General features: G+C 41.3%; 1 protein-coding gene across 1 annotated transcript; it reads left to right on the top strand.

Moving 5' to 3' along the window:
- Positions 1–1,248: 1,248 nt before the first annotated feature.
- Positions 1,249–5,697, top strand: TMEM247 (transmembrane protein 247; the record flags this gene model as incomplete). Its single annotated transcript, XM_081943930.1, has 4 exons — positions 1,249–1,260; positions 1,362–1,592; positions 3,970–4,305; positions 5,470–5,697. The coding sequence occupies 4 exons, from the start codon at positions 1,249–1,251 to the stop codon at positions 5,695–5,697; spliced, it is 807 nt and encodes a 268-aa protein (XP_081800056.1).
- Positions 5,698–26,055: the final 20,358 nt, after the last annotated feature.

Raw genomic sequence — 26,055 nt, 5'->3', positions numbered from 1 at the left:
GGATGTGAGCAGCTTGGCTGGAATCCACACTTATTTTCCTTAGCAACCCTTTATCTTAATTGTTATGGCAACCAGAACATTCTGTCATCACAGTGTAGAACTTTTTTGACCTCACTACTGTGGCAGTTTAGGAGGGAATCAGGGACCTGAGTTTGAGTGTGTGTGCCCATGTGTGTGTATTAAACCAGGGCAGCCGCTTTTAGGTCTTCTAGATGGGGCAAATAGGAGAATAGAGGCTGTTGCCTTAAAACCAGAGACCGACGTACATTTCTTGCTGGAAATAGATCTACGATGGTAAGAAATTCTAATACATTACTGAGTTGAAGCCTGTGGAAAGAGAATACTTCAAATCATTAAATAAAACATAAGAAACACTGTGTTATACAAACAACACCCATTTGCAAAATTGACATAACCTCAAGGCAGGCAGGGTTGAAAACTTGTATGCCCCATTCAGATTGGGGGGAGGATTAAACCAATAGGGCAGTGAAATCAGGGGTCTACAATGTGAATTGGCTGGATAGTTTTGACGTAGAGAACTCCACATATCTAAGGGCCTTGCTGAAAACAGGCCAAAAAGAAGGGATGCTTTTTCCTTTGAGAACTTCCTTGTTCTGAAGTTATGAGGTGGGAAATAAGAAGGTGGTAAGTAGAAGTAAAGGAGTCCCTGCAGATTTTATTCTGCTAGTCATTGCTGTCTCTAGGGGGCAGTGGTCATCTCCATGTCAAGGGCATGGAGCTAGTGCTGTCCGAAGATGTTTCCATGGTCATGTGGCCAGCATGACATCACAGAACACTGCAACATTTGCACCGAAGTGGTACCTATTTATCTACTTGCATTTGTATGCTTTCGAACTGCTAGGTTGGCAGGAGCTGCGGTGAAGATAGGAATTCACCCAGTCACGTGGCGCTCAGGTCTCGAACCTGGTCTGCTGGTTTTCCAGCCAACAAGCCCCCCCTTTTAAAAAAATATTTTAAAACAATTAATTAAGACAGGAATTAAAGCAGCAATTCCAAATGTTCAATAGCTGTAGTTTGAGAATAACTCCTGTTAACAGTCTCTTGGCCATGCTGGTTGGGATCAAGTCTTAACTCATCAGGGCCAGGGGGACAGATTGTTGGGGAAAGTTTTCTTAATGTTGCACCCCCTTTGGCAATTACAATACATTCAGGGATAATCCCTATAAAAGAAGAGTAATCTGTGGTTTTCCAGAATTCAAAGTCTCAGAAGCTTCAGGCAGCAGATCAATGAAGAAGCAGGTAGGAATACTCCCAAGTTTTTAATCCCTGCAGAAGATTTACATTTGGCATTCTATTAGGTTATATACAAGTTCTCCCTTACCATATCTGATCTGTTTCAGGAAATAGCCAGAGAACGCCATTCATCGTCTGATTTCTCCAACTTTGAGACAGAATCCGTGCACCACACAGACAAGGAGATTCAAGCAGATCTGGATCATACTAGCAATCTGGAAGGGTCTGAATATTTTTATCAAGGTGGCAATGTAGAATTCAAGGACATGCAGGCAGGAATTGAGTTTGCTGTGCAGATAACACCTATTAAAGATTCCAAAAAGCATAAGGAAAACATGGTAAGTGAGAAGGAATGTGGCAGATGGATGGGTAGTCTTCATTTTGCCTTATTTTCTGCCCTCCCATTAGGCAATGGGCCATCTCTTCTGGCAGAAACAGTCATAAAAGAGTAATGTATTTGTAACAACGATCAGCTCTACGGATGAATGGATGGCAGAGAGTTTCAGACTTTCTGTTCCTGAAATCCTTTGGGTCTTCATACCGTTCTCCCATCTCCTCTTGAAGTAGTGGTTTGGTAGCTTTTGTTTCTACCAGTTATACCCGTAACCTGGCATCAATCTCCTAACTTTGGCATGCGAAAGAAAGGCGATTAAAAGGTCAAAATGCAAAAATGACAAGAAAGATATCCTGAGCTACTCTTAGGTAGGCAACTTTTGAATGGATGATAAAATTCCAAAGATAAGAAGTTTAAGTCAAACAAGTTCCAAACCAGAAATCAGCCAGGCCAGCTCAAGGCGAAAGGCTGTTGCACAGAAGAGTAGACAGTGTACAAGTAATATCTTTTACAGTGTTCTGGTCCCCCAAACATAGCAACAGGGGCTCCGTTTTTCCTATTTTGGAAAAATATCAGACTCATTTAATTAATCAATTAATTTTAAATAACATACGAATTCCGAGATATATAACAAAAATAAAAAAGAGGCATGGTGGCCTGGAGGTGGAGCTCTCACCTCAAAATCAGGAGGCTGTGAGTTTGATCCTAGGTAGCAGCAGATATTTCTCTCCTGGGCGCAAAGAAAACTATCTGCTGTGAACTTTTCATAGGCATCATGAAGGGCATCTAGCCAGTAAATGCTCAGCTTCATTCAGTTGCCCCCACTCTACTCTGATGCAAGGGATTTCAGGGTTGTTAAAAAGAAAAAAAATAACAAAAATAAAAATGTAAATAGTATAATCATGTGTAGACAATCATTAAACTCAAAACAATTAAACACAATTCCAGTTAGTCTGGAAACATGGCTCCTGGGCTCCATCTGTCTTCACTTTAGTATGGATTCAGTAGTAGCTTCTCTTGGATGGTGCCTTTGATTAATGAGATATAATTCCTATAGACTACAGCAGGGGTGTCCAAACTTGGGAACTTTAAGACTTGTGGACTTCAACTCCCAGAATTCTGGGAGTTGAAGTCCGCAAGTCTTAAAGTTCCCAAGTTTGGACACCCCTGGACTACAGCTACACTGCCTTCCTACTGTCCAGCCTGACTTCTGTATCACTGAGAGAAGTCAGCTGCCTTCTCCTTCCTCAGCCAGGCCTCTGTAACCATTGGGTTACCCTTTTATAATGATCCTCCTGCCCCAGGTTAGCATTTCTTTTACCCCAGAGAACAAAATAATGACATATCTAAGGTTTTATTTAGGAAGTGCTTTAGGGACTTGTTCTGCTTTCCTTATACATCTAGAGAGGGGAACAACAAGTCATACCTGCTGGCAGTTCTTCCTTTGCATTTTCCTATATTCTTTTTCCCATACTCTTCAGTAGCTTACATTCAACATGTGTGAGATGGGTTCTTATGGGTTCTTATGGGTTCAACATGTATGAGATGGGTTCTTATGGGTTCTTATGCTTCATGCTATTCCTTAACATAAAATAGGACCTGAAGCAGCCAAGATGCTCCATGTATATTTCTAAATAAGTATAATGTCAGGTCTACTGACTAATTAATTAATTAATTTATTAAATTTATAGACCGCCCCCTCTCCCCAAGGGGAGATGACAGGAAGTAGGGTTAAGCTTTGTGGCCATGAAGTATGTACCTTTCTTTATAGAAGCCCTAACTGAATAGACTGAGTCATGCTATCAAACAAAGATGCATGATGGTGTTATACATTCATAAAAATAATAAACATCAGCCAAAGAGATAATGTTTTAGTAGTTCCCTATATTATTTTTTTTATTTATAAAGGAATTATTCTCAGATTCCAGGAGGTGGGATTTATTCCCACAGTAATAAAAAATAGATACATCTTTAAAATTAGGCAATGCATCAACTATTTCCTATTGCTAGCTGAGTTTTTTTTTTTAAGACCAGCAAAAATCGACAAAAAATCCTAATATTCATTCACTACAAGATGACCTCACCTGCTTCTCGCAGCAATGGAATAAAAAAGTGTGTTGAAGTAAACTTCCTTTTTGCTTCCAATTGCCTGAAAATGACTCACTATTCCTGGAAAGCTACATTATCCCAGCCACTGGAAGTATCCAGGCATGCCAAGGAGCTCTGCTTGCACTTTTGACAGAGACGTTTGGTCAGCTTATGAGAAAAAGAAAACATGGATGAAACTGACCTCTGATGTAATTCTGCAGATCATTCCTTTAGTTTTTGTGGCTGAATGCTATGGGTAAAACAAAGACTAAAGTCATACTTTTTAATTTCAGGATGCTGCAAGGGAGACTCCGGGTTCTTCCTACTTTCCTGATGACATGACAGAAATCTTAGACAACAAGAGTCAAGCAGAGCAGATGGTAATCACCACACAAAGAGGGGGCAATGCTCTGCCACCAGAAATATACCCCAGGATAGGTGAGGCCAACAGTTTGGAAAGAATGGGTCATCTGAACAGAAGGCAGATCACAACCACTGATCTTGACCTGGAGAAGATGAGGTTGGATGGTGCCATGGTTAGGCTAAAATATAGGCATGAAGATAATGAAAAGCGACGCCTGCATGAAGAAAAAATAGAACAGCTACGGCAAAAGGCGTCCTCTCAATCAGTAAGTGGGAAAGCATAGGAGGCAAATAAGAAACCTTTTAATAAAAACGAAAAGCAGATTGTATGCTGGCTTGTCTAATAGACTCTTAGCCATTGTTACGTTGCTGGTATTGAGCTATAAAAACTGTCAACAGCTTAGTTCCATACTAAAATCTATGTTTACAAATCTGTGCTGTCACTGTTTATTATCTTAACAATGATAGAGCTTTCTTTAATGCACCTACCTCTTTCAAAATCATCACAACTGGAAACCACGAAATTGGGGAAGGCTGCTGTTAAGAGTTCTGCAGTTTCTCAGGAAAAGGGATTAATAATCAAAGCAGTTCCAGTTTCTATGTTACAGGCAGTCTCAAGAAATTTCCAGCATGAACTTTCAGAAACAAGTGGCCTTGAAAACCAAGGAAAGGGGAACTAGGCTGGTGTTACTGATTTTTGATGGGGTCCATCTCCATGTTCCCATGGAGATTTCTCTTTGGTGGATGCTATCATGCGATTGCTTTATCCTACTCTGCGCTTCCTCTTGGACATCACCTTGGACTGACTGAACTGCAAAGACAATGAAGGGGAATGGCTGAGATGCCAAAATCCCAAGGACAGCTGATACAATTTTTATGGTTATTAAAGTTACTGCTTGCAATTTGAGAAGGCAAACAGAGGCAGATGTGCATCCTTCTAAAGGGCAGAGGATGCAAATATGGTTTTAAAAAGGAGGGAGTAAGTAAAGGAGGCAAATATTGCAGATAAAAGTGAAGAAATAGTATCGCAATCAGTGTCTGATCGCATGTACATTATTTTTACTTAGTTTAGTCAAAAGTATTTCTATATGGCTTTTCTCTGAAAAGCTTATCAGGCAAATGATACAGAGAGGAAATCTTTAGAAGATAACCTTTGGGTCTATTATTTTGACATCTTTGAGGTCTTAAATATTTCAGCCAGTGAAAGAGACAATTTGGAGAAGAGCCTAGCAGCTGCTAGACTAAACATGCTCATTTATACACATGGCAAATATTAGATGTAGTTTAACCCCCAGGTACAATGTGCTACAAATTAGGGAATTAGATATTTACAAATTGTGTTGCTCCCTTCTTTGAATTTGGCCTCAAACGCATGGGCCTATTAACAACTTCATTATGTTCCTTTTCTTTTTTGTTCCTTTCACTTACAGATTGGACAACAGCTCCATGAATTATTCCAGCCCCAGAACCAGTATGCCCTATTTTTTTTCTGCTTCATCTTTATCCATGTTATTTACACAGCAAGGGAACTGGTTTTCTATTTTATTACAAAGCATCACATATTCTGCTATGCCATTTTGCTGTATCTGGGTTTCTTGAAGATTCTCATGGATTACAAACAGAGAAAAAAACAACCTCGGAACAGCAGCAGACTCTAAGCAACAGAAACAAGAAGAAAACTGCTCCCTGAAGTTTATGTATCCTATCTCTTTGCCCCTACTCTTTAAAGTTTCCTAGTGTGCTCAATGAATGCAGGTTTTGCTTTGGCTGTTGAAGGATTTGATGGTATCCTCTTTCTTGAATGTTATGTCCCTCCCCCACTTTTAAGGATTTTTAAGAGCTGCCCTCCATCTGAGCATTCAATCTTCAATATTAATAAATTGACATGGAATTAAAAAAATGTGTATACACATTGATGCTTTGAGAAAGAAGTATTGGAAATAGAACTATTTTTAAAGTGGACCATCAAGGCAGTGGTGGGATTCAATTTTTTTTTACTACCGGTCCTGTGGGCATGGTTTGGTGGGCATGGCGTGGCTTGCTGGGCGTGGCAGAGGAAGGATACGGTAAAATCTCCATTCCCTCCCAATCAGCTGGGACTCAGGAGGCAGAGAATAGATGGGGCGAGGCCAGTCAGAGATGGTATTTATTGGTTCTCCAAACGACTCAAAATTTCCGCTACCAGTTCGCCAGAACTGGTCAGAACTTGCTGAATACCATCTCTGACTCAAACTGATCTGATATTAAACATTAAATTTCAAATGAAATTCAACCATACAAAATGCATTTGCATTAGTAGAATGGAACTGAAGAAAAACTAAAGTAGAAAAGGCATCTAAAGTCCTCCAGATGTTTGGAATTCTGCTCCCACCAATCCAAGGCACCGCAGTCTGAAATAATTGAGTGGAATCAATTGGCCTAGGGATGTACTCTTTAGTATAAATATCCCAAAATATTTTGCTACCTGTTGCACTGTAGCAACTGGTGCCTTTGCCCCATACCCCAGGTGCATAATGCCCTAAGCCAATCATTAAAAATATAAATGTGACATGATACCTAATAACTTGCAAGCTTATCACCACTCTGCAAATTTGTGGCTGAGGCAGTCTCTTCTCTGGCTAATGGAAAGCTGCTCTTCCTCACTTCACCCTCAACATCATTTTCCTCTTCACATATTAGCTGTCACGTTGCTTCTGACTTAGAACAAAACTGCCCTCCTGACAAGACTCAATATGTAAAGACTTGCGCTTAATTGACTATGGAGGAATATTGGGGGAGAGATGAGAGAACTCAACCCTGAGTTCAACCTACCTTGTCGGGGGTTCAGGACTCCAGGGGAAAATACCACTTTTGTGTCAGTGAAGGTCACATCATGAAGATAATAATAATAATAATAATTTTATTTGATTAGCCGTAACCCTCTCCCGAAGGACTCGGGGCGGCGTACAAACAAAACAGATAAAAATACACATAAGACAAACATATATACAAAAAGAACAGAGACATATACATATGTGCATGGAGGAGAGTTGACTTATAAGTGAAAGACAATTAAAACACAATTTAAAATCCCCTTAAATAAAATTACTAAATTAAAAAACCCATCAGGAGCGTTACAAAGTTATGGTTGAGCCAGGCCAGCTATTTGGAAAAGGTGGGTCTTGAGCTTGACACGGAAGGAGCGGAGGTCAGTAGTGGTCCTAATATCCGGAGGGAGGTCATTCCACAGGGCTGGGCCCGCCACAGAGAAGGCTCTGCTCCTAGGCGCCGCCCCATGGCACTGTCTGGTGGACGGCACCTGGAGAAGTCCCTCTCTGTGTGAGTGAATGGGTCGTAGGGATGTATGGGGCAGAATACGATCCCGCAGGTAACTAGGTCCTGAGCCATGGAGCGCTTTAAAGATCGTAATCAAGACCTTGAAACGCACTCGATAGACCACCGGAAGCCAGTGCAGCTCGCGCAGGAGAGGTGTCACATGGGAGTACTTAGTACTCCCCATAATCACCCGCGCGGCCGCATTCTGGACCAACTGCAGTCTCCGAGTGCATTTCAAGGGAAGCCCCATGTAGAGATATGTCCCCTACCAATAGTGAAGCATCTTCATGCTTCACCCAAGAATATATCCTGATAGAACATGGGTGTCAAGCTCGTGGTGTCACATTGCCATCACATGACATATCGTGACATTTTCCCCCTTTGTGGAGCTGGGGTGGGCATGGTCGGTGCATGATAACCTTAGATTGTCTACTGTCGACCTTGCCACATTCCTAAGAGGTCTTTAAGGGGTGTATATAAGTGCACTAGAGTGTCTACCGTCCCTGTCCTAATATTCCCTTGTATTCGTATCCATTTCATGTATTCATAATCATGTTTATACATATATCTGTTATCTAATTCATGCTTGATGAAATAAAATGAATGAATGAATGAATAAATAAATGATGCATCCGGCCTGCAGGCTGCCAGTTTAACAGGCTTAAAGATCAGCCACAAATCCCCACCTCCTTTACCCACCTTACCTATCATTTTACCATCTTGCTTTTGTTTTCATGGCATGCCCCTCTATGATTATGTTAAAAATTATTTTAATTCTTCCAATTCTTCCTTTATATAGACCAGTGTTTCTCAAATTTGGCAACTTTAAGATGTGCAGACTTCAACTCCTAGAATTCCCCAACCCGTCACGCTAATATATGAATCTTAAAAATGCTCCTTGCGCCAGGTACCACCTGCAGACCTGTTGCAGACCACCAATTGTATGCATTTATACAACATACAAAATTAAACTTCAAACACCAAGTGTGCATAATACATGAGACTAAAATGTAGTTAGCCGGAGTCTCTTGATTGTGTTTTGCAAATTCGCAGGCTCTTGGAAGCCTTAAAGGTTGCATGTATTTTACATAACTGCAATTGATCTTTTAAAGACATTGTCCTAACAGGTATCCCATATTTATATCTAATATGTAACAGAAAATATCTTTGTACCTCTGCAAAAGTTTTCCCGATTCTGAATAGTCATCACTCTTGCAAAAGGGATTTAAAACACGGGGGCCTTCCCCCACAAAAACAACAATTGATGAAATACACATTAAAGACAAATGTTCTATAATTAGACTTGGGTATTGTAATGGCACTTTTCTTTTCCCATTAGGCCTCTATGGCCATGATAATATACCTGGTGGTGCTTCAGTGTTTTCATGGAAGAATGTTCTTTCTGACTTAAGCCAATGATAGCTCATTTTTCTCTAGAGAAATATAATATAGGCCTTATGGGATCAAAAATAATAGGCACAAGCAGTGGTGAAATCTCTGAAGTCTGCTACTGGTTTGGTGAATCTGCTACCGAGTGTGAGCATGCGTGCCTGAGGCGCACCTGCACAGCACTAAAAAAGGAAAATTTTGAAGCCTTCCAAGTCTGTAAAGGTAAGTAGAAGCGAGGGGGGGGGGTCCACTATACTACACGATTTATATTAGCTAGAAAGCAGGAAATCTGACGATTCTAGTTAATATAAATCGCACGTCACAGCTGATCATCGGCCAACTGATCATCGGAAATACCAGTTCGCCCAAACATACCGGTTTGCCCAAACAAAGCATTTTTTACTACTGGTTGGGGTGAACTGGTCCGAACCAGTAACATTTCACCCCTAGACACAAGGTTTTTGGATTATCAGTTCCTTTGGCAATTTAATTCTATAGAACAAACTTCAGCTGATTTTGCATAACATGCTAGACTAAAATGTAGTTGGTTCATTCGTGGCTCAGTGGATTGACTGAAGCCAACCAGTGTGGTTAGATGCAGAGGTGGTATTCAGCCAATTCTCTCCAATTCGGGTGAACCGGTAGCGTCTGCTGCCCTGATGTAATGCGTGACCTTCTGCACATGTGCTCACATTTGCGAATCAGGGGAAGGTAGGGAAGGTAAGGGGATCCCACCACTGGTTGGATGATATAGTGCATTATATCAACAAAGGCAATTGGACTAATAAAGTAACAGTAAACGTAGCCTCTTTGCAAATGCCTCGCTGACCTTGATAACTCTGGTAAAACAAGATCAGGTATACTTGTATATGTAAATGTCTTCAATATATGCACATGCACACACAGAAACAGATTTAAAAATGATCATCCCAGGAAGTCTGCCTGCCAAAGTATCATTGGGTAGGAGTTTCACATATTTTTAAAGGAACCCCACCCCTTTTGAGTCAAAGGCTGCAGAGCAGCAGCAAGTTGAAAGAATAAGAAGAGGAAAAAGAAAGGCTGTTGGTTGAGTTGCATTGCCCAGTGACATGAATAGAAGCTGTTATTCAAAGAAGTAAAAGCTATTGCTGGAAGCTTATTGCAGTCTCCAGAGAGATCTTCAGGATGAAAAATGCAAAGGTAAGAGGGCAGCATTCTTGGAAAAAGCTACTTTGGTCATTCCTCTTTTAAAGATAGAATGAGGGCACTGTCTTTGCTAAGAGGTGAGCTGAATTCAAATCTTGCTTTTCTCATGAATTCTTTAGCTGCCTTTGATGAGGCACTATTTTCTCAGCATAGCCATTATAGGACAGTTGGGATCAGAAAAAATTATAATAGGAAAGACAGCTGTAATGATTGTTCTAATAAATATAATGGTTATGATAGATTAGATAGGAAGCCACTTTGAAAGCTGTTGTTAAAGAAGTCTTTTTTCATGAACTATTTTTTGTCACTATAATTAATGATATATAAGCTAGATTTCTCTCTGTGTTATTTGATTAACGGAAGCCGTGTTTCTCCTTATTTCTTAGTCAGAACAATAGGCCATCATACCAGACCAGGAGACAAGTTGTGAGCAAATGAAGGATTTTTCTTAAAAGGGCGATAGAATAATAGGAAAAACTTTACCTGTTGGTCTTCCATATAGTAAAAGTAGAGCACGTTTGTCCTCAAAAATCTGGTTGTCTGACAAATAGTGCTTTTTCCTCCAGAATTGTCTTTGTGTGACCTCTTCTGGTATTGAAGGTTTATTACAATAGCAACACGTAGACATCGGGGAAGTCTTTCAATTTGCAAATGAACATGTGACTAAAGTGTAAAATGCTGCTACAAGTGATATTTGTTTGTTTGTTCCTTGTTTGTTTGTTCGTTACTTGTCTCCATGCTTGCAAGGCAATATATATATATATAATATATGTATACACTCCACTATGCCTGAGGCAATTAGCTATGTCAGCCTCTCAAACTGTCATTTTCCGGGTGTATTGTGAACCTCTCACAATCATATCAGCAGTCATATCAGCATGGTCATTTTAATCCTAAAATATCTGGAGGATGCCAGTATAATTTCCATTTTGACATATAGATGGTATGTTTAGATCAGGGCTGGGCAGTTGGCTCAGGAATTCTGGGAGTTGAAATCCAGAGGTCGTTAAGGTGCCATAATTGCCCACAGCCTTGTTTGAATTGTACTTTCATAAACCCATAAACAAACACATGAAGTTGAGCCAGAAACGAGTGAGAAGATCCCATCTTTTCTGCCTCTTCCTTTAATAATCATTTGTGTTAGAAAATTGGCCTTGGTTGTAGTAAATCATTTTTTAAAAAAAATGTGTTTGGCATTTAAATAGGGAAAAAAACTTGCCTTGATTATTTTTTCTTCAAATTGGAATATTTGGAGGTACATAAGCAACATAACTTGTTGCAATTGATTATTGCTGTTAGTTCAATAACCGAAAAATACATCTTGCTAACTGTAAAATGATTTTACTTGGGTGGTTATATGAAGGTTAGCCTTGAATCAAGCTTTGTTAACAAATGGATAGTGTATTATTAATTAAGCCAATCAGGCAGTATTCTAAACAGATGTATTAGGGAGAGAGTAGTGCTGGATACAATGGACAATCTTGAGTGAACATGTGGCAATTTTACCATGCCTTAAATAGCATGGAAATCTGAGCAGGTTAAGAGGAACTGCCTTACTCAGAATCAGAGCTTTAGTAAATTTAGTTCAGAATTGTCGACAGTGTCAGAAAGAAGGTTCAGCAGCTTCTGCCTAGGGATCCAAGACTGAACTTGGGATCCTGAGCCCACCATGTTCTTCATCACTGAGTATGACCATCCTTTCATTCTGTAATGGTTCCCTATTCTCCTTAAATAAAATACTAGAAATATAGTGCCCTTTAGACACGTTAAATCTAAAAGTCCTTATATTCCCAACAACCATGTGAAGTGGGAATTTTGGGAACTAAGGTCCCAGAAGACTGGAGTGCACCAGATGTGGGAAAAAGAAGACTATTTATTTGAGGAAATGATAAGACAAGAATCTGGCCATTGATTAGCTGATCAATTGATCAGTCAGTGACAGGTCAGCTGTTTCAAGGTATTATTGGATATTAGTTAAATATGTTAAATGAAATGCTGGATATATGTCAAGGGTACAATTTCCTAGGTTCTCAAATAGCATCACTATTTCAATTAATTGAGTTAATTAATTATCTAACCCTAACCCTAACTTTACTGATGATCGGAGTTGCTCCTTTGATTTTTAAGGAAAAGTTTGATAGGCAGAAATTGATTTATGAAAATTTTCAAGGTCAGAAAATAATATATAATTAGCTACTGTGGGTGTGGGTCATATTGTTATTAAAAGAATGCCAAGATACATCCACAAATTTCAAAAGTTATCACCTGTACTTTGGCACTACAATTTGCCCTGTTTGACATTCCTTATTTTCTCTACCACTTGTTCTTGGACTCATCTCTAAATGAGATGTCTAGCATTTAAAAATATGCTTTAGTATGGACTTTCTCTGGGTTTCAGGAATTAAATCTTGGAGAAAACTAAGGAATACTTAGATATTAATTTCTATTCTGATGTAAGTTGACAGAATCAAATATTTTATGTTATATCTTTGAATCACATTAAATTGTTCTCAAAAACAGATTTCTTTACTATGTACTAAACAAATTATACAGGTTTGTTCACTGATATGTTGATAGGGTTGATGGAACCTATAATCTAAAACACCTAGAGAAGTTGAAGAGAGTTGCTGTAGTGTTTGATCTATGAAAACAATTACCGTATTTTTCGGAGTATAAGACACTCCGGAGTATAAGATGCACCTAGATTTTGGGAAGGAAAACAAGGGAAAAATATCTGCCTCTGCCTCCCAGCAATTTGCTTCCTTGCAACAAACAGTACAGACAATATACACTGTTTGTAGTGTTATATTTCAGACTATACTTGTACAGATGCTGTTAAAATGTGCTTTCTGGAAGTATAGTTATTCTCTGCTATTTAAAAGAATAGCACTTTTTAAAACAATAGCACTAGGCCTCTTCAAATCAAGCATTTATTTTAAAAAGCTTCTTCATTTTGTTACGTTGTCTAGAACAATAATAAAGCAGTCTTTAAAAAATAAGTCTAATAATTTGAACATTCTATAGGCATTTATAGTTGTTGACTTACCTCCTTGCACAAACAGCCCGATTAGCACAAGAAAAAAAAATCTGCCTCCCATCAATTTGCCATGTGGAGCAAACAGCAAGTTTCACTTTCAATTTCTCCCATCATCAGCTGTTAGCGGCTGCAGGGATTGCTATAGCTGATTGAAGCCTCCACAAGCCCCTGTTTGCTGCAAAGAGGTAAATTGCTGGGAGCAGAGGCCAAAGGATGGGGACTGGTGGGTGGGTGGGGCTACATTTGGTGTATAAGACGCACCCAAATTTTCACCCTCTTTTAGGGGGGAAAAAGGTGCCTCTTATACTCCGAAAAATACAGTATATGGTTGGCATATAATTAAAACAATGTACATTTTTAACAACGACAAGAAAGAATAAGCATCTTCCTATAAAGATGTTTCTCTTATGGAAGACAAAATCTTCACACGGGATCCAGAAGCCTCTTGTTTTTTTGACACAAAGTGATTTTGAGCAAATGCAGCATTTTACGTGGAAGTCATTTTGTACTTTTTCTTGCACCACCTTATTCCATTGCTTCCAACTTTGTGTAAAAGAAACATGATGCAGCGAGAAAATTCACCTGTTTCCTACAATGTGACTGGGCAGCACAAATGTCTTCCTTAATCAGGCAAGATGCTTCCATCCCAGAACTGATTATCCAAAGATGAGTGCAAATAAGAATTTAGTATCGGTCCTGGACTCTTTACTGACATTTCCTGACAATGTGAAAGCCAGCAGGAATTGTTTGTAATAACAGCTTTCAGAAATTTTTTTAGGGGTGGGTGAGAATACTTTTATGAAAAAACTGTTTTCCAAAAGGGAATCTATCTTGGTATCCATCACATTAAGGTTTTACCTCCACTTCTTAGTTATTGAATAATTAATTCAAAGAATAAGGAGTTGATGTGCATGCTCCAAATCAAATCCAAGACCAACTGAACCACCAGGCTTAGGGTCTGTCTAAGAAGTTGTCTTGCATGCAAGTAGTCAAATGACAAGTGTGAACCAAGCATTCAAAGAGACAGCTTCCAAACTTACTCTATATGGGACTTCTGCTTAAGTAATGGAAATCAACAGTTTCCAATAAGCTTCTTCAGAATGCAGAACCTTTGAGGAAAACTAGTAAATAACCAGTTCACCACAAGAGGACGGTCTTTTCCACAAATTAAACACATCCGTAATAGCTTTCGTTGTAATAGCTTTAATTACTCTAACATTAGATTTCCCAACGCATGCACATCCATAAAACATATATAGGAAGCACATACGCATCTGTTCCAATTAGTCCCTCTCACTCACTCACACATACACACAATACACTGCTTCATCACACAGAAGGAAAAAAAACAGATGCTTCCTATATATGTGAAAAGGTTGGAAAGAATCCTAGAAGCTATGCTACACATATTTTCCCTCACTTATTAAAAGTGAATGCAACATCTTTGATCCAAAATGGATCAGATAACTTTGAGCCAGACTTTTGGTGGTTCTGATCACCATGATTACTGTTATTGTTATTGACATTTTTTGAGACAAGATGGGTGCAAATTCAATCTGATCATCCAGTTTAATCATTAGAAAGAACCTGCTTAATGGTAGAACTGTAATTTGCATGCACGCTCCTAGATTTAATCCTCAGCATCTCCAGTGACCCCTGGAAAGGTTCCTATCTGAAATCCCTGGGACAGTGGTCACTCTGTGTATAATACTGAACTAGATGGACCAAAAAATTTATTCAGGCATAAACAGCCAGAATGGGTAATCCGAAGTTTAACTTATTTATTTGGCTGCTGTTGTTGGATATTCCTACCACAATGTCACATAGAAGAAGCCAGATCATAAAAATTAGTCTTCACCAAGGAAAATAAATAACTATTAAAATGAATTTAAAATAGAAACACACTTTTGTATGGCTGGAAACTACAGATTAGTATTTCTATTTTAATTATAACGTTGAATGTCAGAACATATTCCAAAACATTTTACACTGAGCCAAAGAAAAAAAGAACATTTAACTAGCCCCTGAGGTATTCCAAAACCATTCTGTCCCCAGGTTATATACTGTATTTCAATGTTCAAACCAGTGCTTTTGAAACTTGGCAACTTTAAGCTAAGTGGACTTAAAGTCCCAGAATTCCCCTGCCAGCAATACTACAATTCTGAGAGTTGTACACCATTTAAAAGTGCCAAGTTTGAAAAACATTGGTCTAGGTCAGGTGAGGGTAACCATGGCTCTTTTACGACTTGGGGACTTCAACTACCAGAATTCCTGCTAGCTCAGGAATGCCTGATGACTCAGGAATTCTGGGAGTTGAAATGTGCAAGTCATAAAAGGGACATGGTCTAGATCTGTGTTTCTCAACCTTGGCGACTTTAAGTCCTGTGGACTTCAACTCCCAGAATCCCCCAGCTAGCTGGGGAATCCTGGGAGTTGAAGTCCACAGGACTAAAAGTCGCCAAGGTTGAGAAAAACAGATCTAGATGAACTAAATTAAATTTTACATTAAACATATATCTTTTTGAAATTTCACATGCTGACAGAATGGCAACATACTTTAGGCCCGTGATGGTGAACCTATGGCATGCGTGCCCGAAATGGCATACGGAGCCATGTTGCCTGGCACGCATGGCATCGTCTGTTCCTCTTCTGGGTTTCTGGCGCGCATGCACATGTGACGATCAGCTGGCCTTTATGCGTGTGGCAGTGCTGGAAACTGAAAGAGCTGGTCTTCCGTTTCCCGGTATGACCATGCGCACTTACCAGCTGAGTGGCACATGTGCATGTATGGCAGTGACCATAAGACTTGCTGTCCAGCATGCATGTGTGTGTGTGTCAGAAACCGAAAGTTCATTTTCCGGCATGCCCATACCCCCTGGGCAGCTCCTTTTCCTGTTCGTGGCCCAGACGAACGTGTGCCGCAAAGTGCTCCCTTTTCAGCACTCGTGTTTCCTTTTGGCGAAGTGCTCCCTTTTCAGCACTTGGTGCCCTGCGTGCATGCTCCCTCAGTGCCGAAAAGGTTCGCCATCCCTGCTTTAGGCCATACTTTCTCTGAGTTTGGATTCCAACGGTTAGATTCCCAATCAAAATCAAGGGTTGCCTGACACAATGTCAGACCAGGAATCTATTTGAAGATACTGCTTGTTAGATTCGGGCAACGAGAGAACAGACTGCGGACACGTAGTGACTTATCAGCTCTTTATTAGTAGTAGTAGTGATCCAGCTTGCTCTGTGGATGGAGGGTTCCCCTTTTATAGGAATCGGGTACGCCTCTCGACCAATCAGAGCGATACCTGTTTCCCGCCGTAGCGGCGGACCAGAGAGGAGACTTGCTGCGATATATGCTAATATCTAACACCCCTCCCCTCTTAGACGGCGCATTACGGTTGGTTACATAGTCCTTAAGATATGTTGGTGTTTGCCTTACACGGGTAGAACGTCGCAGTTCTGGTTGATCTGGAGTGGTTTCAGGATCGGTTGCTTTCTCTGCTTCGCGTTTGGGGGTCTGCAGACTTTCGTTGCTTTTGCGCTGTTCGGGTTCTTTCTCGACCTCTTGTTCTACCCTGGGCTCGTAGGTGTCGTGGTTCTCTGTGTTGGGGGTCTCGAGTGGCTGACTTTGTGCTGGCAGGTAGTTTCCATCGTCAGCCCTCAGGTCTGAGTGTGCCAGGCGACCCCGTAGTTGATCGATGTGTCTTTTCCAATTCCGCCCATCTTCAAGTTCTAACAGATACGATCGTGGACCCGTGATGCCAATGACCTTTGCCGGCATCCACAATGTTCCCCCTGCATAGTTGTGGGCGTATACTGAATCCCCTATGCTAAAACTCCGAATTTTGCTCGTGGAATCTGGGGGCGCTGTGGCAGAGTAATTTGGGTGAAGACGGTCCAGGTGAGACCGTAGACGGCGACCCATGAGTAGTTCAGCGGGGCTCCTACCCGTCGTTGCGCTGGGGGTAATATGTTGAATTAATAGGTAATGATCAATGCGTGTTTGCCAATCACCTGGACCCATCCTAGCGAGGGCCTCTTTTGCGGATCGCACCATTCTCTCCGCCTGTCCGTTTGATGCCGGATGGAATGGCGCGACGAGGGCGTGCCGAATCCCCTGACCAGCTAAGTACGTTTCGAATTGCATGGCCGTGAACTGGGGCCCGTTATCGGAGACCAGGAGGTTGGGCAGGCCATGAGTGGCGAAAAGTCGCCGTAGAACCTTAATGACTGCCTCTGCCGTGGTTGAAGTCATTAGGACTACTTCTAGCCATTTGGAGTATGCATCCACAACTATAAGGAAAGTCTGACCTTGGACTGGCCCTGCGAAGTCGATGTGTATTCGCGACCAGGGTGCTTTAGGCTTTTCCCATTCTGTGGCGGGCGCTTCCGGGGGTGCTGGTCTCGATTCCTGGCATGGATCGCAAGTGGCCACCCATTCCTCTATCTCTTTGTCCATGTTTGGCCACCAAACGTAACTTCTTGCTAACGCCTTCATCCTAACGATCCCCGGATGTCCAACATGTAATGCATCTAACACATTTCTACGTAATGCATAAGGAATAACAACTCGATCCCCCCACAATAAACAACCTTGTAACACTGAGAGTTCATCCCGTTTTGACCAAAACATTTTGAATTCCGGGCCCACGTTTCCCTTCGGCCACCCCCTCCAAACCCAAGTTTGAACTTGCTTTATTATATTGTCCTTAGAAGAGAACCTTGCGACGTCGCAGGAAGAAACCGGTCCTGAGTCCAAACAGTCAATGAGCAGCACCGGTACTTCGGGAGTGGGGTCTGGCAAAAGGTCTGGTAGTGGGCAACGGCTGAGTGCGTCTGCGTGTCCTAGAGTGGAGCCCGGTCGATGTATCAGCTTGTATGAATATGCAGCCAGGAAAACAGTCCACCTGGTCATGCGTGGAGAAAGGGAGACTGGTGTGGGGCGGTTTCCCGCCAAAAGTCCCAACAGCGGTTTGTGATCTGTAATCAGTTCAAAATCGCGGCCGTAGAGGTATTCGTGGAAACGTTTCACTCCGGCTACAGCAGCTAACGCTTCCCTGTCCATCTGGCTGTAATTCCTTTCGGCTGATGAAAGAGTCCTGGAGTAGAAGGCGATGGGTGCTTCGCTCCCGTTGGGCATCCTGTGGCTAAGGACTGCGCCGACTCCAAATGGGGATGCGTCGCAGGTCAATACCAGCGGTAACGTCTGGCTGTATTGTACTAGCAGCGAGTCAGTGGTGAGCAAACACTTTACTGCGGCAAAAGCTGTTGCTTCGGATCGTCCCCATCTCCATGTTGCGTTCCTCTGGAGTAGTCGATGTAATGGCTCAGCAACGGTCGCCTTCTGTCTCAGAAAAACGCTGTAGAAGTTAAGTAGTCCGAGGAAGGCCTGCAACTCGGTCTGATTTTGTGGTGTGGGAGCGTCCTGGATCACCTTAATTTTCTTTGAAGTGGAGTGTATTCCCTGACCATCAATTCTATATCCCAGGAATTCTACGCTAGGCACGTTAATTTGGCATTTCTCCTTTTTGAGGCGGAGACCCTTTTCTCTGATTCTGGCCAAAACAGATCTGACTCTTTTTAATAGTTGCTCCTCGTTTGCAGCGGACACCAAGATGTCGTCAAAATAGGGGACGACTCCCGTATCCCTTGCAAAAGCCGTTCCATGACGCTCTGGAACAGACCTGGAGCAATACTCACACCAAATTGTAGCCGGTTGCATTTGAATGCTCCTCTATGCGTCACTATAGTTTGGGCCTCCGCTGTGGCGCTATCCACGGGCAACTGCTGGTAAGCTTGTGCCATGTCTAATTTAGCAAATATCTTTCCTGGCCCCAACAAGTGCAATAAGTGTTGTACTACTGGCACAGGATATGCGCTTTGTTGCAGCGCGACATTAATTCTACATTTATAGTCCGCGCAGATGCGGACTGACCCGTCTGGTTTAACTGGAGTCACAATGGGAGTTTCCCAGCGCACGTGATCCACCAGCTCAAGGATTCCTTGCTCAACTAACTTATCGATTTCTTTATCTATTTTTGGGCGGAGTGCAAAAGGCACTCGTCTCGGTTTAAGTCGGATTGGCGCCACTTTGGGGTCTAAATTGAATGAGATTGGCTTACCCACATACTTACCAAGACCGGGGCTGAACACATCCTCGAACTCCTTAAAAATCTGCTCAGCGCTGCTGTTCTCCACGGCGTTGATCCCGGTGACTTCTAACCCCAAGGCTTCAAACCAATCTAGTCCTAGAAGGTTCTGTAACGGAGCGCTGGCGATGGTCACGGGCAGCTGGGCTATGATGTCCTTGAAACGAATTTGGAACGTGCCTTGGCCCACGATGGGGACTTGGTTCCCCTGGTAGTCTCGTAGCAGGATGTCTGGTGCGCGTAGTTGGCTCTTTTTGAGGCTAGGGATAGCCTGTTTCATGGATGCCCATGAAATGATCATCAAGGACGATCCTGTGTCAACTTCCAGCTCGCAAGGAGAGCCCTCCAAGAGGACTGTGACTTTCAGCTTTTTAGGCCGCTTGGTGCGGACCTGACTTATTGATGTGAGATACGTTCGCAATTCCTCTCTCTGGGTCAACTCTACCTCACCATCTGTATCCTGAAAATACTCTCGTTGAGCGTCTTGGTAGAACGCTCTCTCAGCTCTTTGTGTATAATCTCTCTGGGAATACGCCCTTTCAGCTCTTTGGAAATTGTCTCTCTGGGTAAACACTTGTGGATTTCTCTCTGGGCGCCCTTTTTGATTTCGCCAAGCCCCTGGTTTGGGCTTCTGTTGGCGGTATGTAGGCGGCTGCCGTGAGGCAGGGACTTCGCTCCGGCACACTCGTGCGATGTGCCCAAATTTGTTGCAGTGTGAACAAACAGCGTTTCTGAACCGACAGGTAGACCGGGGGTGATTCCCTCCGCAGCTTGCGCAGGGCGGCAAGCGGAATCCGGGTCTCCCCCCAGGCCTCATGTGACTGCTCCTCATCAGGTGACTGTCCTCGAACTCGGGATCCTCGTAGTCGGGGTTGGTGTCCTCGTAGTGGACTCTGGTTTGTCTGGGCGCTGGCTGGCTTATGTTGAATCCGCGTTGTATGCTTTCCGATGATCTTTCCGCTGACTCGGATGCCCTTGCTTCATTTAGTGCTATTTGTAGGGTTAAATTTGGGTTTGCCAACAGTCTTTTTTGTAGCGAAATGTCCCTTAACCCACAAACAAATTGAGCCAGGATATGCTCGTCCAGATCCCTGAACTCGCAGTTAGTTGATGCTTTACGTAAGGCTGCAACATATTGGTTGATTGATTCTCCCGCCTTCTGGTTCCGCGTGTTGAATTCCTGGCGGCAAACGTGGCGGGAAGGTTTTGGCGCGTAATGAGTCTGTAGAGTCTGTTGCAACGCCGTCCATGATACCGCTTGTATCGGAGTAGGCGCGGTGAGGTCTCTGGCTGTGTTGAAGACTTCTCGCCCACAGTAGCCGAGGAAAATGTTTTTCTTTCTTGCATCTGTTATCCCCGTGTATTCGTTCGTTTCGAGAAAACACTCAAAACGAATCATGAAAGCTTCCCATTTGTCGTTCGTTGGGTCGAATGGAGCGGGTGGAGTGTGCATCGCCATCTTCTCTTCGTTTGAATTTGCTGCGCTGCGGTGTCCTGAAATGGCTGCCGGAATTTCTGCCGAATTCCTGGGCTGGATCGAATCCTGAGATTCTGAAGTAGCTTTCTTCGTCCTATCTGTCTCTCGATCCCACCTTCGTCGCCAATGTTAGATTCGGGCAATGAGAGAACAGACTGCGGACACGTAGTGACTTATCAGCTCTTTATTAGTAGTAGTAGTGATCCAGCTTGCTCTGTGGACGGAGGGTTCCCCTTTTATAGGAATCGGGTACGCCTCTCGACCAATCAGAGCGATACCTGTTTCCCGCCGTAGCGGCGGACCAGAGAGGAGACTTGCTGCGATATATGCTAATATCTAACACTGCTCCTTTTCAGCATTAGAAAAAACAGGTCTCCCTATTCTAGTTTTGGGAAGATCCTGCAGGTGGGCTTCTAAAAGTCTTCTGGTTACTTGCTCTGACCTCCAGTTCATCATTCATTCATTCATTCATTCATTCATTCATTCATTTATCTTGCTGCCCATCTCATGGTTCAGGGACTCTCAGACTCTAGCTCTATTGCCTGGACTAAACAGGGTTGTTTAGAACAAAATCACAAAGTAAAACCATGGCGACCTTTCTACTTCCTTTTCAATTTTCTTTCAACTATCTCAAATTAGCTTTAGCTACAAGCTGTTTTCTTTCAGCTCCTGCAAAAATTGCAGACTCAAAGTTTCATAGGGAAAAAAATGGTGTTTGATCTGAGAGGAAGATAATACGGTGCCCGTGGCATGCTTTTATCTCCCATAATTTTATCTTGTATAACAAGCACCAGATGTTTTTTGTAATTACGGGGTTGATCTATAGAGAGTGGCAAACTATAAATCTCTGAATATCTCAATCAATCAATCAAAATTTATTTACAATTTAAGACTAAGCCTAATAAAAGACTAGCATGCAAACATGATCACTGTAAAAAAAAAAACCTAAAACTCTAAGAAAATCCTTAAAAAATAGCAATTAAGTGTTAATAGTATGAGGGAGGAACTATTTGCAATAGTTACAGATAAGAATTCTGCCACCTTCTTAGACATTTCTGATCATCAAGGAAAAGGTTACCAGTCATAATGGCAAAGGGAGCATTAAAGAGTGGTATTAACACTTGGTTCTTTCCTACTGTTAATGCAGTCAAGGACTGTATTGGCTTTTTTCGCAGCTGCAGCACATTGCTAGCTCATGTTCAAGTGATATTTAAGCTTTCATATTGAAGGCTTCTGTGTATATTGATTATTGCTCTAATAAGTAATGTCCCAATTCAATCCAAAGTAAATAGTCGGTTATGTGGAGCATATAAATGTTAAATGATATCGAGGGACAAACCAGGGAGGTGGATCAATTGTGCTATAAAAGGGATGGAAGACTTTGCATGTATCATTTTGTATATCTAGATTCAAATTCCTGTGCTCTATTTCAGAGAGGGTATAATCAAGTCCCAAAGCAGGTAGTGCTCACAGCAAGATTGAATAATCATTCATTTGTCTCCTTACAGTAGGTTGAAAGAGAACCTATCCAGAAAGGTTAGATGAACTAATGAAGTGCCCTAGTAGATTTGCTTCAGCCAGAAACTAAGACAACCAAGTCGTAATCAGACCCAAGGGAAATCCTGCCTAATTCTAGTTGTGTTGGGCCATTGGAAGTTAAATGAGCCTAGTACAATTTTCAAGAGTTTTAATTGAATTGCTTCTAAACTAGGAGTCTTCTTCTAAATATATTATATAGCTGTGATGGCGAACCTATGGCCCGTGTGCCAGAGGTGGCATGCAGAGCCCTACCTGTGGGCACGCATGCCGTTGTGCCAGCTCAGCCAGCTGGTCGTCAGGTTTCCGACATGTGCATGTGCACTGGGGAGCTGGTCTTTGGGTTTACGGTGCTCTAGCGTGCATGAAGACCAGCTGGCCAGTGCGCATGCGTGCGCCGGAAACCAGAAGAGCAGCTGGGGATAATGGGTGTGTCCACAGAGGGGGCTCTGCGTGCCACGCCTGGCACACATGCCAAAGGTTCACCATCATTGTGCTATAGTATCTGTCACTCCATTGATCACCAGGCACAATCTACTGTCATTTCTGAAATTTCAAAGAGAGGTATGAAAGTCAAGGATAGCAATAGCACTTAGATTTATATACTGCTTCCCAGTGCTTTACAGCCCCCTGTAAGAGATTTACAGAGCCAGCATGTTGCCTCCAACAATCTGGGTCCTTATTTTACTGACCTCAGAAGGATGGAAAGCTGAGTCAACCTTGAGCCTGGTAAGATTCAAATTGCCAAATCACAGGTAGCTGGCAGCCTGCAGAAGTAGCCTGCAGTACTGCATTCTAACCACTGAGCCACCACAGCTCTTAGGCTAGTAAGGATACTTTAGGATAGTAATTAATGGATTCTTCTTAATGTACACCTCAAAAGAGCTAGCCCATCCTTCCCCATTTGGGTGGTCCTAATTTTTTTGGACTATAGTTCCTCCTATCCCCATTCACATTAGCTGGATACAATAGAACTAGAGTGGAAAGTAGCCAAGAAGAGCCAAGCTAGACTAGCGTATTTCTGATAAACATTTTCCCCTCCCCTCTTCTCTGGCTTTCACTGTTTGTTTTCTTCTGGCATTACACAGTAGAACATTTTCTTAGCATCATCAAAAATAAAAAGGAAAGGCATTGTTGGTTTCTTTTTTCCCATGAGAACCTCTCACTTTGCGGTTGTTTGAGGAAGTTGACTAACAAATAAGATGAAGTAGTGGTTTTTCTTTGGGGGGGGGGATCTTAGAACATCTTGTGATGCCCAATGGAAAACCCTTGTAAACTATTTTATTCAGATGATAGATAAGTGATACAGACAGTCGTATCTACTGTATTTTAGATATTTAACTATATCTTATATAAAAAAGTTGGTGGAGGAGGGTTAGAAAAATCTTTGAACAGAACTCCTTTCACCTTCAGAGGCAAGCTTAATAATGTCAATATTGCTTTTTATTGGTTGTATTCACATGATAGCCATACTTCTGATTAATTGAACTATGGTTTCCTAACCCAATTTTGGGGATTCATATGACATAATGAACCATGAATCATACTGTTATACTGTCCCAAAGTTTTCAAATAAACACTCATATGCAAATTGAACTATGTCTCAATCTGAACTTGCCTTTTTCTTTCTATTATTTTCTTTTTCTTTCTAACACTTCTTTCCAGATATTAAATGCAAGAGCAGGGATCCTCTTATTACTCATAATGGAACATGTAATTTATATGTTGCCTTTCAGAGTTCCATTATATGGTAGCACAGTGGTTAGAGTGCAGTACTGCAGGCTACTTCTGCTGACTGCCGGCTGCCTGCAATTTGGCAGTTCAAATCTCACTGACTCAAGGTTGACTCAGCTAGGGTTGCCAGGTCTGCTTCCAAAAAATAGCGGACAAGCGGGGGGGTGGAAGTGTTAAGTAGTAAAAAAAAAAAAAAAAAAATTACAATTAAATTATATATTTTCTTACAAACATTTTAACACGTATTAAAATAATCACTTCAAAACTTTACTTAAAATTCAAAACATCAAATATATTATAATAATATGCAAAATATTAAATTACATTTTACTTTGCTGTCGTGTGTATTTTTTATTTGACTGCGCAGCTTTTATCAATTCTTTGTGTTTAAGGAAGAATTCTTTAATTTCAGTACAACGTTGAGAAATATTAAAAAATATACAAACTTCACTTCGAACTGATGGTACAAGCAGTCGGTTACGTTCGTCAGTCCACAAATTTCCCATGACGCTGAAAATTCGTTCAACGTTTGCATTTGATACCGGAATTGATGCACAATACTGGAACAGTTTCAGTAAACTCGGAGCTGGCTCTTTCTTGAAAAAGTATGTCCACTTTTCAAGGGATGAATTGCCCTGCAGATGAACATAAACTTCTTCTAAGGCAGAAATTTCATCGAAGAGAGTGTTGGGTGAAAGTTCTTCTCGCCATGGTGATAATAACCAGATGTTCATCATTTCTTCTAAAGTTGGAGGATTATTGCGATCAATTAGATTGAAACAACTTAGCGTCTCATATACTGAATCGGTGAAATTATACCACTTTTCTAGGCATGCAATGGCTCTTTGATACACGTTGATGGCTTCTTTCTTGAACTTTTGCATGGCATTCTCAGACAAATGTTTTTTTACGTAAGGCAAATAAAACTTTCATTCCAAAAAACTGCTCATCGTATTTTTTTTGCAAAGAATCACGCAGCTTACACATGATAATGTGAAGATCACATGCAAGAAAAAACTTGCTTTCCAGCTTCAGTAGGGTGTCTTGCATTATTGACATGAAGAAGTGCATGAAATATAAATACAATTCTGAAATTGTTGGTTCATCGTCCTTTGCAAGTTCATTTTCCTGATCCGAAATAAGGTTCCAGATAACCTTATGGCACTCATCAGATCCAAGAGAAATGAAATACGATTTTAGAGGTATCCAGTTTAAAAGAAGTCTTTCGACCGCTTTAAACAAACTTAACCAACGTGTTGGATCATGGCACAAAACTTCATGGAATTCTGACTCGCAAAACTTAAAAAATGATTTAAACTGTTCTCGTTTCTTCGCAGAATTTGAAAATTCGGCAAAAACCTTCAGCACTACATTTTCGATATCAAAAGATAACTGCTTTACTGCATTTTTTGCGCTGTTGTGTAAAATGTGACTATTGCAATGAGCAGCTACAATATTGTCATTTTCCAGCAATAATTTTTGGTAAACAGATTTGTTCACTCCATAATTGACTGATGCATTATCTGCTGAGTAAGCATGAAACATTATTTATTTCCAATTCGTTATCACTAAGAACTCGACACAGCTGATTTTTTATTGATGTAGAATCTTCAAAAGAATCCTCATAAAAATCTAAAATTTTCACACACAGTCCTTCTTCACAAGTAAAATATTGTGCAACAACGGGATACATTTTGCGATTTCCCTTGTTTGATGCGTCAGTGGAGAGAGAAAATGGAATTCCAGTTTTAAGATCATTGAGAACCAACTCAATAGAAAAAGGATACAAAACCTCATTGACAATAGCTGATGATTTGGTTCTTCCACAAGACATCTTTTTTTACAATTTCTGAATCATCAAAAATTTGCTTCATTAACTTAATACCGCAATCTTGAGCCAGGAAAGAAATATGGTGTTTGATCCCATGGTAAGTTTCAGCCATTTCAGCTACAGTCACTTTCTCACTGAAAGAGGAGTCTTTAGCTTCCCAGTCTTTGGTGTATTTGCACACTCCTCTCTTTCATTTTAAAGAATTTGAAATCTCGCCACTGTCACTCTCATCACTCGACGCCATTTTAGGTCAGTCAACACAAGCTACAATACAATTTAAAAATGTTAACAACTGTGCATAATTTTATAATATATGTTTATTTTAATCTCATCAGTTGAATGTAACTAACTAAATTTATACAAACATAATTGTTA

This window comes from Natrix helvetica (assembly GCF_964273705.1).
Source record: "Natrix helvetica genome assembly, chromosome: 2".
In the NCBI taxonomy this organism is placed as follows: Eukaryota; Metazoa; Chordata; class Lepidosauria; order Squamata; family Natricidae; genus Natrix; species Natrix helvetica.
Note: the sequence above shows the minus strand (reverse complement) of the source record. Positions and strands in the feature narration are given on the sequence as shown.